At 44.3% G+C, this 17,165-nt stretch overlaps 1 protein-coding gene and 2 non-coding genes across 4 annotated transcripts; 1 reads left to right on the top strand and 2 right to left on the bottom strand.

The window, feature by feature from the left end:
- Nucleotides 1-279: 279 nt before the first annotated feature.
- On the bottom strand, nucleotides 280-361 carry TRNAS-AGA (transfer RNA serine (anticodon AGA)). The gene has a single exon. It is a non-coding gene; the product is annotated as a tRNA-Ser (tRNA).
- A 6,027-nt stretch (nucleotides 362-6,388) lies between these two features.
- TRNAR-UCU (transfer RNA arginine (anticodon UCU)) lies at nucleotides 6,389-6,477 on the top strand. The gene is given in 2 exon segments: nucleotides 6,389-6,425; nucleotides 6,442-6,477. It is a non-coding gene; the product is annotated as a tRNA-Arg (tRNA).
- A 6,065-nt stretch (nucleotides 6,478-12,542) lies between these two features.
- On the bottom strand, nucleotides 12,543-14,788 carry LOC125101989 (gamma-tubulin complex component 4-like). 2 transcript variants are annotated; one of them, XM_047732673.1, is made up of 2 exons: nucleotides 14,466-14,788; nucleotides 12,543-14,336 (listed from the first exon to the last, which is right to left on the bottom strand). In XM_047732673.1, exons 1-2 carry the CDS (start codon nucleotides 14,541-14,543, stop codon nucleotides 13,173-13,175), a joined length of 1,242 nt encoding a protein of 413 aa, XP_047588629.1. In that variant the 5' UTR covers nucleotides 14,544-14,788; the 3' UTR covers nucleotides 12,543-13,172. The 2 variants fall into 2 exon arrangements, with proteins under 2 accessions (XP_047588629.1, XP_047588628.1); XM_047732672.1 differs by having other exon boundaries at nucleotides 12,543-14,788.
- Between the last annotated feature and the right edge of the window lie 2,377 nt (nucleotides 14,789-17,165).

Raw genomic sequence — 17,165 nt, 5'->3', positions numbered from 1 at the left:
GAGGGACATTTTCACCAAATTGTCTGTTTTGGAAATAGCTTCTTTAGAGCGGGGTTTTGGGGATAGAAAACTCAGCGACATCCTTAAATTCTGCACAACGCTGGGCGCAGCTCTATTCCTTCTTGAGAGCAGGATTGTACTCACTCCGTTTTTTTCTGGGAAACACAGGGGAGCCCAGACACAAGCCCTCCTCCCCCTATACCGCTGTGACAGGATCAGGTTGCCGGGAGAGCTAAAGGGGACCTCTCCTCGAGACAAACTGGGTAAAAGTTCTGACGACGTAGTCGGCAGGATTCGAACCTGCGCGGGGAGACCCCAATGGATTTCTAGTCCATCGCCTTAACCACTCGGCCACGACTACTGCTGTACATTACATCGGGGTTCCCAGAAGTACAGAAGGAAATGTAGGCGAGTTAGAGGCAAGCTTCTGGGGCGGCAAAAGTGTGTTCAGTGAGACGGACAAAGACCCGCTGGTTCAACGAAGCCCTGGGGAGGAGGTCGAACGCCCCCGGTGGCCCCCTACGTTTAGGAGCAAGAGGACGAGGGTGCTCCCTACAAGCATCTTCGTTTCCTACGAAGTTGAACTCGATTCATAAACTACCGCCTGCTTCCCTTGCGGGGAACCTGGGAGAGTGCTGGGTGCTGGAGTCTCCGAAACTGGGAGCAAATTTACTCGGGCCCCCGAGGGGCGGGGCGCGGGGTTAGCGTAAGCACAGTTTTAGGCCTGGAAGGGAGCAACCTTCTTCCAGAACTCGCAGGCCGGGGTGCTCTGGATGACACTCAGAGAGAGATACGTTGCAGGGAAGGAGGGAAGGAGACACTGTCGCTGATTTGCGTCCCCGGTGCAGGGAGAGCGACAATTTGCTGAGAACCGCTCTGGGTCCCCTCCCTCCTTGGTGTCCCCAAGCTCCAAGGCTCACACCCCGAGTATTCATCTCATTGCATTTGGAAAAGTGCTTGCCAAACACCAACACGTTTTCGCTTTCCATAGGTTAGAAGAAACCTGTAGGTATAGACGGTCCAGAAGTTTCATTTCCCCTGAGTTCTTAGCTGCTTCCTGAAAAAATGGTTTGGGTTTGTTTTGTTTTTGTCAATGCAAGAGCCCATTTTCTTTCAATTGTCACCAACACAGCACGTTTCCTGTTCTCCTTTTTACGTTTGTAACTCAGCTTCCTTCGGCAGAATTTCCAGAGGCTCTAGGGGATCGGGAAACATTCAGAACAAAATGGTGGAGTGTGGATGCTGGGGAGCATTTCATGCCCAGCAAAGTGTCAACAGGCAGGAGATGAGAGCTGATGGATATGATGCCTCTTGAGGAAATGGAGGTAACTGCTTGGATTTAATACATTATATTTAGCCAGAAGTAACAAAGTGTCCTTTATTTTTTTTTTTATTAACAAAGTGTCCTTTAAATAGAGCTCTATTCAATTCAGATATCACTGGGAATGGGGAGGGAGGGGCTAGATCTCATTAAAGATAAAATATTTTCCTTTTTTTAGGTACGGAAAAGATAAATCACACCATCACTTATGAACAGAAGGAATGTTTTATGGAAAGTAAGGATGTCTCACTGGCAATCTTTGGAAAATTCCCCACTCTTTGCTTTAAAAGATTGTGCGATGTTTTAAAGCTTTACTGTCTGCCTCTCTCCATTGGAATTTTGGGGCGGACACTTGTCTTGAGTTTTCCTAAAACGTTTTTTTAAGTTGCAACTTTTTGATATTAACATAATAACCGCATAAGAGTTCTTCATCAAAGTATGCATGCAAAATCATTCTTAAGGTCTAATTAAATGTCGGCAGGTTAGAGACGCAGAGAAGACTCCAGGAATTCTGCAAACCTCTAACTGGTATCCACTAGTCAGGAAATAAACTCTAGAGCCATGTCATTGTGAAGGGCACCGAGGAAGACAGTTGATCAAAGCAAGGACTACTGAGGAACACTCAACATCAAAGTCCTGGAGTCCACAAGTGGAGAATTCATTTTTCTTGTGCCGAATGAAATAGATGTTTCTCCTTCATGACTAGAAGAATCTTGGGCAATGAGGATTATCTCATACTGGGATGGAGGGGGGTGGAGAAAACAACCCACACGCCTATACTTCCCGGAAACTAGCAATAGCAGCACTTGGGTATATCTTCTTTTTCTCTCCTCCCCCTTCCGCCCGTATTTTGAGTGCAAAAAAGGGGGGGGGGATGGTTGAAGTCACACAAAACATAAATTGTGCCAATATCTTCCAGACAAAAACCATCAGGAATACAGAAGAGGTTGAACAGTTTGGGACCCCTGGGTGCATCTCAGTAAGAGGGTTTAATCTTGTGTTAGGTGATTTGGGGGGTTTAAAGAATCAGGGCTTCTCTGGACCAGATGCTGTGTGGAAGGAGGGAGTCATTTTAGGATTGGATAGCTTAATAAATCCTATCCCGAAGGAAAGAAGACCAGAGCAGTGCTAAAACTAGGATTGGTCAAGAAGCTGTCATCCCTCATATTGGACAAGATGAGGAGACGCTGGGTCATTTTTTGTGGCTTGACAATATTGGTGTCTCTGGGTCTATTCTGTGTATGTTTCACGTTTGTGTTTGTGTTCAGACAGGATGGCAGTGTGATCTTATTTCCGTCTTCATCCATAGATGGTCACTGAAGGGCCTGGCCTGACTTCTGCGTTCTGTGAAATTGCTTATGTTAAACAAAAGAACATCAAGGTCTTGCTGAGAATACCAGGTCAGCTCCCATGTGACAGAAGCTGCTTTTCTCTGTCTCAATTTTGTATTTTACTAATTTAATTGCGTATTATATGACCAACACTCCCCCCCCCCCCCCAGGCACTTCTCAAATGTCATTTTAGTGGCTTTCTAATGTTCCCTTACTCAGATGAAGTCGGAATCAAGCAAATAGTTCCCCCTGCTGGACTTCTATGTTATTTGTGCTCTGCTCTTACCCTTTTTTAAAAACTCTGCTTTGTGCACAAAACGTTTTTCTGTAGTTAGGATTAATTCTGTAAGACAGTGTTTTGCAAAATGAATTACCGATTTGACTGTTTTCAAGCTCCAAATGAGGTGAAATACCCGTGTGCGTGAGGTGCTAAGGTTGCAGGAACAAAGAACTTCTTGTGAGAATGTGAAGAAGGAAATATTATTCCCGTCCCCACGAGGAAGATAGAAGCTGGTGACATTTAATTGCAAACGAGAATTTTGCGGACAAGGGCTTGAGGAAACGTTTCCTTGTAAACTGAACATTTGACGGATCTCCTTGTGTTCCCTTAGAGGGACTTGTGTTTTCAGCCATTCAAAGGAAGCTAGCTCGGCACCCTCCCGCTCAGAACCGCGGGCTCGCTAAGCCCAGAAGCAACCCTATTTACAAAACGGCTCAACTTTGCCTGATACTTACCCGTTTCTACTTGTCCTTTCCGCTTCGTGAGAGACAGAAGGTCGCTGGGTCCGGATCTGGAAAATTCGTTCTCTGGGATGGCGTCCTTGGGGCCGGGGCGGGGGGGGGGGGGGCAAGGTCGGGGCGGAGCAACCCAGTTGAACGCCATCTGCGAATTCCCCCGTGAAAGTAACGCAGGTGAGTGCCCTTCAGGCCGGCTCCTCTCCCACCAGCTTTTGCAAGTCCGGGGCTGCCCGAGGCGCCGCTGGGTTCCAGCCCGCCTTTCTGGGGTTCCCTGGACTTAGAGCTGAACCCACATGTCCTCGCAGATCAGTGCCTGGAGAATGGACTAAGGTCAAGGAAGCTCGAATCTCACCATCCTCAATCGGCTCTGGATTTAGTAGGGGTTCGTTCTTGAATCCAAGAACCCTTGGAAAAGCCATGAAATTCTTTCTTGCAAAATTAAGTGTGTGCAGACGCTCCACACACCAGCCACCTGTCACACTCACTAGTATCTCATGTTAGCCCACGTGGACAGCGGCTCGCCTACCCCGCACTTTCATCAAGAGTTAACATTCTGGGGGAGCGAGAATGGCGGCGGGGGGGGGGGGTGTTGGCTGTGTTCAGTCGCATAAGCATTCAGCTCTTGATTTTGGCTCATGATCTCCGGGTTTTGAGGTCATGATCTCAGGATTGGGGGATCAAGCCCGCATGGAGCTCACTGGGCAAGGAGTCTGCTTAAGAGTCTTTCTGTCTCCCTCTCCAACTACCCCCACCACCACCACTAATGAGTGAACATTCGGTGGGAGGGGCCTGTAGGGTGGTTAAAGAATTAGAAATTCTCTGGGGTTTGCCTGCAGAGGTCCCAGTCCTGCTGACTGGTTGCTAAGGGGCAAGCCAAGGAGACATTTAGTTAGTTTCATCAAAGATGTTTATTTAGAGAGAAGAACCAATTATTTAGGAAAGTTAATACATGATCTGCTGTCAGGAAGGTCTTAGAATAAAGGTGTAGCAAATAGCATCCATATGACCAATGGCATCAGCCCTTCGATAAACTCAGATTGGAGGATGGATACTGATTGCTGATAATGTCTACAAGAACAGAGGTGCCTATAAAGTGTGTGTATACCAAGGGTGGGGGGGACAAACTTCACTCTTAAAGATGTCCGTCATCATTCAGTCAGTTGTCATAGCAGTCGGGAAACAGCAACCCAATTTTCTGAGCCACCAAAACAGAATATCCTTTCCTGTAAACCAGGATGACTAGGGATGTAGTGCTGGTCCAGACCCAGGACCCTCCTCAGTGCGAAAGGTGTTATCAGCGACACAGAGGTGGGCCAACAGGCACAATTTAGAGGCTTAGGAACTGGAAGAGAGGGGATTGTTGGAAAAAAGCAAAAACTATGTTTTCACACAAGTCTATGGTCTGAGAGATCTGGGTTCTCAGGAAACCAAAGCAGTTAATCCAGTTAGTTCGACAGCACAGTCTAGAAGATGTGGGGACAGAGAGTCACAGCAATGCAGATAAATAAATGCTACAGCAAACTTTGGATTCACATGCTGTGTACTAGAAAAGTCTACACAGTATTTTGAGAACGTGGCTGCATCGTTAGAGTAGCCCACGATGGAGAAATGGTCCCGAGGACTGTAGAATAAAAATAATGTTTATGTATCATCTCTACATCAAATTCTTTATTGGAAAACATGTTCTCAGATGAGTTTTTAATATTAGTGAGATAAGAGGGAATAAGGAACAGAGAAAGATTTCATTCCAAGGACACTAATTCAGGGGTTTGTTACAGATACAGTAACAAGTGCTTGAAATAATTAACTACTCTATAGTCTAAGGCATCTTATTTTTTGCTAAAGGACCCCTTCCAAGTGAACTTTTTAAAATTGCGATATAAACTAATGAGAAATACATTTTACCACTGTCGGCCCCAAACAACTTCCTTTCACTTGAAAGCCTTCCGAATCCTCCGAAAGCAATATGTGGGCGTAATTATCTCAGTTAAGTAGTCTATAGTATCCTTAGTTATAACTGTGGATTGCCGGATCTGATCTGCCCCTCTGACTTGTGCTTTGTGAGGATCTCAGATAATTCGTCGGAAGGAAGGAAGGAAGGAAAGGAGGGAGGGAGGGAGGAAGACTTCCATCTGGCAAGCAGATACGTGGGCGTAGACATGACATCCAGGAAATAGGACGGAGCCGCGCTCGCCTCCTGGCTCCGGGGCTCTGGGGCTTCGAGAATTTCTCACCCAGCTCAGTCTTCAGCTCCGGTAAACACGCGTCCTTTCTGCACTGCAGGTTTGCAAACCGTGGGCAGATTCAGGACTCTGCGTCCTAGGGAGTCCCTCCTCAGTGACCGCCCCTGCCACCTGGCCCTCTCTGTCCACAGGACCTTGACCGAAGGCCGCTGAAGGAGCCGGGTGGTTGGAGCGCACGGTCCCACAGAAGAGAGGTCGCAAAGAAAATTCCCGAGCTGGGAAACCTGGAGTATTTCCAAAGATGCTTGGACGCATCCAAAAATCCGTGGGTCGCAGAGTCGTCCTTCGCTCTGAGCAAAGCACACAAGGAAGCCCCCTTTCCAACAACAGCACGGGTGGGAACGGGAAGGGCCTCCCTTCCGCGAGGGAGAACCCCGGACAGAGCCGGAGTGGAGGGAGGGGGACCCGGCGACGTGTTAGGAATGTCTTCCAAGGCCGCTTACTGGGAGCTCCCCCAGATTCCATTTTTGCGAAGCCCACGGCCCCCAGCGTGTTGGTGCATTGGCCGGATGCAATGAGATACGGTTTTTGATCCTTGATTAAACTCTTCCTTATCTTGCAGAGACAAATGACAATGGTCCCTGGAAGGATCAGAAACTCCCTGAGTCGGGTATTGTGTGTCCCTTGCATTGCCTTGTTTCTGTGCTTCTTGAACTTTCGCGGTGACTGAAGCAGAGTAAGTTTCCAGAAATGTATTATAGTGAGAACCAAACAAATAACGACCTTAGAGCCCAGCGCGACCGCTGCAATTCACAGGCTCTGTGGCGCAATGGATAGCGCATTGGACTTCTAGCGCTGATAGAAAGAGATTCAAAGGTTGCGGGTTCGAGTCCCGCCAGAGTCGCAAGCGTTTTGTTCCCTCCCAACGATTTCTCTGTTCCCGTAAAATCTGGACGTTTTGCCCACAAGTCAGCTTTCTCACTTCGGCGGATTTCGACTTCTTCATAAACAATTCCACCTGTGTCTAGAGGGGGGTCAATGACCAAATGGAGAGAAGTGGACGCGCCCAGCGAAGGTGAAGTGTGGAAATAAATACTAGTACTTATTTCTTCGTCATGAGAAACAATTTCCAGCTCGCTATTTTCCTGGTCTTGGCTGGAGGCCCGCAGTCAGGCGTTCCACACGGTGCCCGCAAGAATCCTGCAGCGGCCGCTTGAAACCCCCGGGTCTTCCCGCACGTGCTGCTCAGCAGACCCTCGCCGCTCCGACGCGCAAGCGCACACGGGTGGTGAAGAGGTTTCAGCTCCGCAAACTTAACTAAAGTTTAATTTGTTTTTAAATGAATGGTGGATGAGATCAGTAAAGATTATCCCCGCTGAACTGTAGAGATGGAGACAAGAGACAAAATATAAGTCTTCTTTCCATCCTAGAACACTACTTCCTTAATTCTGTCCACTGGTGCCTAGTTTCAAATATCCTTTCAGAAATTCTGTATGTATAGATGCGTTCGCCATAAGGGAAAGAAACAGAAGGACGACAGACCCACTGTATTTCCAGCAGCGTCTGCATCTGGCACCGTTCCCTAAAGGGAGAATTGCTTGACCTTTGCATGTTGAGCACGGGTTTATGAACGTTCCAATAAAGCCTTTTTCTTAAACCCTATCATGTGGTGCGGTGGGTTTTCTCCTCCTCGACTGGTACCACAATCTGGCAATGATGCACCCCTTCCCTGAGATCAGCTAGTGTAATGACTAACCTTCTGTAAAATATCGCCCACTACACACTCCTCCTACTCCTCCTACCATGCACATCACATGTCTAGCAGGTCAGGCAAAGGGACCCCTATTTATTCCTGCATAGATTTCTCAGGAAATTACAATGTCTCACTATAGCTGCAATGCCACTTTTGTCTAATACTAAATTTACACACGTGTGCATGATTTCTGAATTCTCTATGCCCTTGCATGTTTTGTTTATCCCTGCACCAATGCATGTTCTTAATTAGATGAGTTTTCTAGTAAGGCTTGACACCTAGTATGGTAAATACAACTATCTTTTTCTTCTTCGAAATTCTCCAGACTGGTGCAATCCCAGACTCACCTTTTCTGATTATCTTCCTTCCAGGATCACAATCCTGCACTGCCTGTTTCCTAAAGTCTGTTTTCTAATGGTTATTTCATACACCTTTTTTTTTTCTGGTTTTCTAATTTTTGTATAGCCAGAGGACAACTCCCCTAGCTGTTAATCCTTGATGGGTGGAAGTAGAAATTTCATTAACAAAAATAATGGACCACAGAGAAAACCAATTATTTTCAACATTCCATAGTACTTTTGTTAGATTTTTAGATTATCTGATCAATCCATGGGTCTGTTTAAGTACACTCTTAATCAAATGATTGATGACTTTTTAATCTACATATTCTATTACCTGTATCATTTTTCTTCATAAGGAACCATTTTAATGTATTAAGTGTCTACATTTTTATTATATTAAAACATGACATGTTTTCTTACAGAATATGTAATAATAGTTTGTGTTCATCCTTTTTATATTACAAAAATTATACTTTGTATACATAGCTTTCTACTTCTGACTTTTTCCATAACTGTCATTATCTTATCTTATTTATATGTCATTTAAGTGCTGATCATTACCAACACATCTACCATAATTTATCTTTTTTATTGCTTCCAAGAAGGTGTCCTCTTAGCTCCTGACACTACAGGTAACTCTGCCCAAACAGCCTCAAACACATCCCTTTATGGATTTGGACATACCCCAGGGAGGCACAGAGGTTAGAGAACCTGTTATGCCTGTATTTTGATTGCGCTGATTGGTGCCAGATTGCTATCTCGGATGGATGCAGCCTTTTCAACAAAACTGAGTAGCCACAAAAACCTATCTGTGGCATTAATATGCCTCGCAGTCTAAGTTGTAAAGTGATGCCCGATCGAGTTCAAATCTCTTGTATAATCGTTGACTCTGAGCTCTTCCTGGTTCCAAAGTTGTTAATTCTTTCCTGTAAACTGTTAACCTTGACCGCCTACTCCCTAATTGCATCTGCTGCTTTTAATTGAAGGTTTACAGGCCATTCTCATGCATGGATACCTTATCAGTCTCAAATAATTGCCCTGTGATTTAGTGATATCATTTTTTATTTTCAGACCTGATAAGAGTACCAAAGGCTACTTTGCTCATGTTCAACTATTAATATCAAAATAAGACAACTTCTTAAATCAGCACGGGAACAGGACATGTGACAGAAACTAGACCCAAAGCCACTGCCTAGATGCACAGCTGGAAATTCATCTTCCTTTCTTTCTTTCACAGAGAGAGAGGAAATTCACCTTTCTGTCGTCATGTCTTTCTCTGTGTATCCTTATCATCTCTATTACCTTTTTTATGCAAGAACATTGGCCCTTTGTACTTATAAATTACTACAGAAGATCCATCCAGAAGGTCCCCAGCTCAGCGCTGCGCACTTGCTGAGAACTGCCTTCCCCTGAAAGGCCCGGATGGGAAGCTCTCCACTTGACAAATGGGGAGAGTCCTTCCAGGGTTCATGTGTGAAAGAGTGGAGGAAATAATGCAGGGGATGGGAAAAACTCTTTCCTCAAGTTGCTTTTCAGTCCAATTTCCCTGACCTCACTAGAATGAAATCCAATTTTGACCAGTCTAGGCTAATGTGTGTAGATAAACTCCATTCCACAAACCACCATGGAGCAAATATGGCCCCTTTTTTGGCTTTGCCAAGCAGTTAGACCGACAAAAGAAGGCTTGGGGTTTCTCTGTAGGATGAGGGCCTTGACTCTTTAGATGGTAGCAGGTGAAGAAGGAGAATCAGAAAGCCAGATATCAGGGAGAATTGGGACTTAAATTATCTTTGGAAACCTGTGGGGGGAGAAGTCGAATCTCACTCTCCAAGTTGGAAGCGTCACCCTCAGCCCTACAATATGTACACAGAGGTGCTACTGGACTCCAGACTTCTGGTTCAGAACTTTTAAGCAGTTGCAGATGGGTCGGCGGCTAGACAGGGCAAGCTGGTGCTCACAAGAAAGCCCTCACAAGGCGGACATGGAAATGCCCTGCACATCTGGGGTCTAAAGATAAGCAGCCACAGAGCGGACAGCCGTAAGAAACCTGCTCTGTCACACAGAGAGAAAAAATGGCTTGGCTTCATTTTGGGGAGTTGGTCCCATTAATGCCACAGTTCTGGGCCCTAACTTTATCATACACCACTTCTGTGCACAACTGTTGAAAGCTGAAATTATGAGGAAAAGTGAGGATGGACAGAAGGGGTTGGTGATACTTTCCTGCAGGAGAGGGTGAGGTAACTGCATGGAAGCCCTCTGTGAAAGAGATGGCCTGGCTTCCGCACTAGGATAGCAACACATAGTCTGCACTTCTGTGGCAGAAAATAGGAAAAAGAATAGGATTCTCTTGGAGAAGAGCAGCACCTTGCAGAATGTAGTGGGAAACCACAAAGGGGCAAAGGATGGCTTCCCAAGAAGCTCGGTCAGCATCTCCTCAGTTGGACTGGGCACAGGGGTGATACCCTGCATTTACAGAATCCCAGTCAAAACCTTACCTACTCTCGTCCTTAGAGCATCCGAGCATCCGTTCTGCTTCAGAGCAATGCAAATGCATTTAAAATGAAATAAGCTAAGATTATGCATTTGGAGGCCAAGAGGGGCTCTGGTCACCTGGTCACCAGGAAAGGACACTAAAACTGACTCTTGTCTTAGATGTAAACAAAGACTTTGATGAAGGAAGGCTTGTAAGTTTGACCTCGATAACTAAAAGATTAATAATAATAAAGAGGACCAGCAGAGTATTAGATCTACACAGATTTGAAAAAGGCACCACAAATGTCTGAACACGTTTCAGTGACCTCTTTCTCTTGGCAACAAAGGAGCTTCTCTGGAAGGATAGAGAAAGTCTGTGAGAAGAAGAAATAGAGGTGGAGAAAATGGTTTTGCCTAAAAAAGATTTAATAAAAAAGTTTTGAAATGCCTTTGCACAATTCTATCTGCGATAGCGGACTGCTATTGATTTAAAAAAAATCATCCTTAGATGATTAAAAAAAAATCAACCCATCATCCCCAGATAAGGGGTCAAAACACTCCAAAAAATAAATCCTTCAGTTTCCTATACAAAGTGAAATAGCCCACGTTTTAAAAAGAAATAAACATAAATACACACATTAAAACAAAAAACAAATAAATACACACATTATTTATAATCATCAAACTTGCTAAGAGACCAGAATTTAACTTTTCCAACTACTAAAAAGAAATGATAATTATGTAACATGACAAATGTACTAATTTATCATATTATAATAGCAACCATATTATACTTTATATACATATATTTAATATTTATATTTATTATACTTTATATATACACACATATATATAAAGGTATCAAATCTTTTTTTAAAAGATTTTATTTATTTGACAGACAGAGATCACAAGTAGGCAGAAAGGCAGGCAGAGAGAGAGAGAGAGGGAAGCAGGCTCCACAGGGAGGCTGACACGGGGCTCAGTCCCAGGACTCTGGGATCATGTCCTGAGCCAGAGGCCTTAACCCACTGAGCCACCCAGGCACCCCTAAAGGTATCATATCTTTCAAAACTTTTGATAGCCTCTAACTTACATTTTAAATATATAGTAACTGAAATTTACTAGAATGAAAGAAATATAGTCACTGCTTACAATCCTGACTTGACTTTCAATTGTATCACTTTTGTGTTTGGAGACATAATACATTTCATGCAAAATTATAGTGAGATAATTGAACGAAGGTCTAACTGACAAGAAGCAGGCCGACCCTGGGTTGGCTCTGGTGTGTAGCAGTGTGATTGTGTGCAAAGAAATGCAAATATTCACAGTAGATCCTACCTTAATAAATAAATAAGTGACGAAATAAGTAGTCACTGATAAACATACAAAATCAGAAGTTAAAAAAATAAAATAAAAAACGTATTGTAGATGGGACTTGGTGAAACAAATCACTAGATACCTTTCCTAGCACATGTCATTGACACTGCTTCCAAACTCTCAGCATACTTATTTATTTAAAGATTTATTTATTTATTTATTTGAGAGAGAGAGAGAGAGCATGAACAGGGGGAGAGGGAGAGGGAGAAGCAGACTCCCCACTGAGCAGGGAGCCAGAGACAGCCTCCATCCCAGGACCCAGGGCTCATGACCGGAGCTGAAGGCAGAGGCTTAACCCAATGAACCACACAGGCGCCCCATCAGCATCTTTATTTTAAAAATGCATATTTTATAAACAGCCAAGAACTGGATCATCTACTTTTTCCAATCTAAGAATTTCTTGATTTCAGGGTGGGATTTAAACATGAGGAGGTATTTCAGAGGATGTTGTAGAAATATTGCTGGTGCCTATCGAATATGAGACTGTGTCCCGTGTACATCTCTTGGGATATTTAGCTGTGATGCCCTGTAAGAAGGCGGAGACGGGGACTGGAGGCAACATTCTCAGATTCATGATATTTAGTCATTGATTTGTAGGTAGGAAGTCGATGGACTCCCAGGGGAGTTTATCTCACCGTTATTAAGGCCCAAACCAATACTTCAGGCTAAGGGAGTTTAAGAATTTCTGAAAGTTGGGCAAACTTATGTTTGATATCTTCACTTATTCTGTCTGTCTTACCTGAAGAACAAAGATAATGTGGGCAATGGGGAATTTGCGTAAGGGTCAGTATCCTACAAAGCTCTTTGGTATCGATTCTGGGAAATAGAGAGCACATCACTAAAGAAGCAATTCAGACTTCACCAGGTAGGACAGGTGCGGCAAACAACACTTTTGCTATGGCTAAAATTGTGGCTTTCTGACAAGGTGCTCCTGAAAATTGCTTTAATATGCATTTTATACACATTTAATATGCACATACATGTTTTTATATACACTATTTTTTTTTCTTTCTCATTATAGAGGGAGTTGTTCAATAAACATTTATTTTTGTTCACACCAATATGAACATTAATAATTACAGTAATGGTTGGGCCAGATTAGGGGAACCTTAACTTCTGTGGTTTTTCCAAGAGGGGATAATAAGACTCACAGTTTTCAATATTTGGAACCTAGAAATTTGACCTCAGGCTTTTTCATAAGGACTCCTTTTCTTTGTTAAAATAGGAATAATTAAACACGTCGTCAATAGCTAGAATTGCCCTTTTTCCAGTCTGAAATAATTGGAAGTTATGACTTACTGCTGTCTCTCGCAGCTTGAACAGTACCTAGGCGCATAGTAGGTGCTCAACAAATGGACGTGTCTGACAGACGTTCTCCATGTAATGGATCTTGCAAGGTCAGCAGAGGGAGAGCTGGCACCACATGTCCTCTCCATGGTGGGTGAGTTAAGAACTCCCTTAAGATGGGGTAGACTGTTCCACACGGGAAGGATTTGTACCCATGAATGTTCAATAGTAGTAGCTGCTAGGAGGAAAGGTAGGGCCCTCAGTAGACAGCAGGCATTTGCAGAGCGGCTGGAGAGTGGGATGTTTTGAATTTTCTGTCACGGATGTGGGAACGCAGTGAGAGACTGCTGGTTTGTGAACCAGTTATTTTCACATCCCAAAACTGCCCAGAGTTCCACCGGCCTGGGTGTAATATTTGTTATAATCTAGTCGTAAGAGTAGTTGAGCCAAATCTGAGTTGATCTGATGGTTCCGAACACTGGAGAGAATCTTGAATAGCAGTGAAGACTGGCGGCTGAAGCCCTTCACCAGGATGCCCAGCTGGGCAGCCCCACGTTCATCCAGCGGGCCCAGGTTCTGACTGACCAGCGAGCAAAAGCCGTGACAGAGATCTAGGATTTCGTTCAGGCAGTGAAACACAGGTTTCAACAAGATAAAGGACTGAGCCAGCAGATTGCTGAGGAAGTGGTCATGAGCCAATCGGATGCTTTCAAAGTCGCGGGTGGAGTTGATCTGATGCAGAAGCTGTGAGAACTGAGACTCCAGCACGTCCACCTGGAGATAGTACTGAAGATTATCCACCAAGAAGGCCATGTGATTTCTCAGGCGCCACTTGACAGCGTCTGTCTGGTTGGACTTGAGGTGCTTGCGCTGCATCTGGAGGGCCCAGCAGTGCTGCAGCTCGGCCTGCACCCGGCGCACGCTCAGTAAGTACTTGAAGACGACATTGTACTTTTCCAGAACAGCAGGGGTGAAGAGAATGTGTAGCGGCCACTGCACTTTGTAGGAGAGACCGAGGGCTGCCCAGCCTGATGCAGGGGCTTCCCGGGGAGATGTTTCCCGAGAAGGCCCTTCTCTTGCCTGAGCAGCATCTTTATGCTCCTTTCCATGATACTCGATTGTCAAGTGCAACAGAGGGAGAAGGTTGTCATCATCCAGCAGAACCTTGTGTGCGGACTGCTGGAAGGCCACATTCACATCATGTTCAGTTACTGCAGTGGGTGGTGTTTTTAACATGTGTTGAGCTGTGTCAATGAAGGCCTGAAACAGTTCTCCACGTCCCAGAAGATAAAAGTCTTTAATGATCTTCAGCTGACCCAGTAAATCTGACTCTTCTACCATGAGCTTCCAGAGATGCTGATCCAAGGAGTAATTGACATGTGATATGGAAAGATGGGGGTCAGCCAGGAACTCTTGTTCCAAATCAAGCAGTGCTTGGCGATAAGGCTGCAAAACGGAATCCAGCCCCGTGCAGAAGGCCCTTAGGTAGATTCCATGTAACCCACCTTGGCCCTGCTGAGATGGATGGTGATCCTGTTGCTGCACATGGCCTGTGTACTGTTCAATGAACTCGGTGAAGCGAATATAGTCTGTGCCCAGCCGGCAGAGGCGATTCAGGACGCTGGTTTCACTGGGATGGAGAAATGGGAAGTCCTGTGACACCTGGAGGCCACTCCGCTTGTTCCACGTGAAAATGGACCCTGGGTACCCGCTCAGAGCCAAGAGCAGTTCGTGGATCATTCCCACGGCGGATCTCGAGTCCCTATATCCGTCGCCCCCTCCTCCAACGTCCCTCCAGGGGACCGCAGGGGCGAATGCCGCCTTCTCGACAAGCGCACAGGCCCCTGGGACAGGCGATTTGTCCTGAATCCCAAGAGGCAAGACAACTGCTGCGGGAAGAGCGGAGGGGAAATATTACGGGATAGGCGCCCCACGTCCCGGAAGTGTGCCGCGCTTGGCTGGGCCCACTCGCTCGCTCCTGCCGAGGTTCTATATACACTATTTTTGTAACATTTTTATATCTGTTTCTGGTACAATGGAATAAATAAATTTTAGAATGTGTAAAGAAAGGGATCTTGGGATGCCTGGGGGGCTCAGTCAGTTGGGCGTCTGCCTTTGGCTCAGGTCATGATCCCAGGGTGCTGGTATTGAGCCCCACATCAGGTACCCTGCTCTGCAGAAAGCCTTCTTCTCCCTCTTCCTCTGTTGCTCTCTCTGCTTGTGCTCTCTCTCTGTGTGTCAAAAAAAATAAAACCTCAAAAAAAGAGAGAGAGAGGGATGCCTGGGTGGCTCATTTGGTTAAGCATCTGTCTTTGGCTCAGATCATGATCCCAGGGTCCTGGGATTGAGTCCCACATTGGGCTCCTTGCTAGGCAGGGAGCCTGCTGCTCTCCCTGCTTGTGCTCTCTCTCTCTCTGACAAATAAATTAAAAAAAAATAGAAAAAAAAAGAGAGAGAGAAAGAAAGGTGCCTTGAGGCTTGGCTCTCATGTCTTCATAGTTTTGAGAGGATCACAGTGTAGGCAGGTCAGATAAATATCAAAAACATCCTTGGCTTTGCCTTTAATAATTTCTCGCCTATCCTCATTTAAGGTTGTAGTCAACTCATCTATGGAATAGTAGTAAGACTATAGCTCCAGCTAATGTACTGAGTTAATCAGTGCTAGCAGAATAGAAGATAGAGGGATCCCTTCTTGTAGTATAACAAATCACTTGTGGAGTGGAGTTAAAGATTATCCTGTGAGTAGAAACATATCATCAACACTGAGGATGTTGGCAAATCTCCAGGACCTCTGTTTTACATCATAAAACAGAGGTCCTGGAGATTGTCCCTGATTCACCATCACTTTATATGCAATTTTTTATACCTATCTTTGTGCTTGAACATGAATATGTTTTCTATTAGCTGAGAAATAAAACATCATTGAAATGTGTTTTATTAATATATTTTACTTTATTGTTATGAATTGCATCCCCCAACTTTATATGTTGAAGTCCTAATCCCCTATACCTCAGAATGTGACCTTATTTGGAAATAGGGTCATTGCAGGTGTAGTTAATTAGGTTAAGATCAGGTTATTAGGATGACCCCTATCTAATACAACTCATGTCTGTTTGAAAAGGGGAAATTTGGACACAGAGGCATATATGCATAGAGGGAAGATGATATAAAGAGATAGAAATAAGTATGTGAATATGAAGATGGCCGAGGAGGGAAGTCTGGAACAGGTCTTTCCCTTGCAGCCCACGGAAGGAACCAACCCTGCCAATACCTTGATATTGGAAGCCTCCAGAACTGTGAAATAAATTTCTCTTTTTAAGCCACCCAGTTTGTTTTGTTAAAGCAACCTTGGCAAACTAATACATTTATACATAATTAACCCAGGAAGATTGTTCTCTTGAATTTTATCTTTTTTTAAGCCTAAACTTGATAAATAAAGTAATTCTCACAATATTTCTGAGTTAAAGTGTGAAAAATGATAAAGCAAACCTAATTATTCTATTATTCATAATTTTTATAAAGTGGAAGAACAAATCTTTGTGTTATTTGGAGGCCATTCTAGAAAATCTAAAGAATTCAGGCATAGAAGATATCTTCACGGTTTTTACTATTCTGGTTTAAGGCCTATGCTTGGGAAAATCAGGTCAAGATGAATTGTCTTGAGAGACAAAATATGAACACGAGTCATAATTTTGTAATTTCAAACCAAGGCATGCAAAAACCACAGCAATAATAACAGTGATCATTAGAAATTTAAAAATAAGTAAATTTTCTCAAAATTATTTAAAATATACCAACACTACAAAGAGGTAACAGAATGTCTTGACAATTATAAAAGAACTTTGGTTAACATGGCACAAATAACTCGGTAATTTTGTGGAAAAAAATTTCTAATTTTGCTGTTTAGCACATCTTTTCATACCAGGATTCGCATGTTCTTTTCATATAAACAAATCAATTAAAAATAACTATCTCAGACTTTTAAAACATCATGTGTACATTGTTTTTAAAATGCATCTTACTCTATCCCTATATGTATGTATTTAAATAAACACAAATACGGAATCATATATATCTGCGGACATTGCCAAGTGTCCTCCGAGGGTGAGACGGGGTGCAAAACTGCTCAGGGTTGCAAACCACTGTTCTAACCCTTCTGCCTCTCATATGCCTCTCGACGATCTCGTGGTACTGAATTGAGACATCCAAACTCTTCACTCCGCAGCCCACGCCCTCAGGGTGGCAGAGTGATGTGATGGGGAAAAGGTGTGCAAGGAGGGGAAGAGGAAGGTCGGTAGGAAAAGAACAAAAGTTCAGGCGAGGACAAGGGAGAGGGAGGGACCCGCAGGAGAAGGGCCCAAG

Source organism: Lutra lutra, chromosome 6 (assembly GCF_902655055.1).
Source record: "Lutra lutra chromosome 6, mLutLut1.2, whole genome shotgun sequence".
NCBI classification, from domain to species: Eukaryota; Metazoa; Chordata; class Mammalia; order Carnivora; family Mustelidae; genus Lutra; species Lutra lutra.
This window is presented reverse-complemented; position numbering and strand designations above follow the sequence as displayed.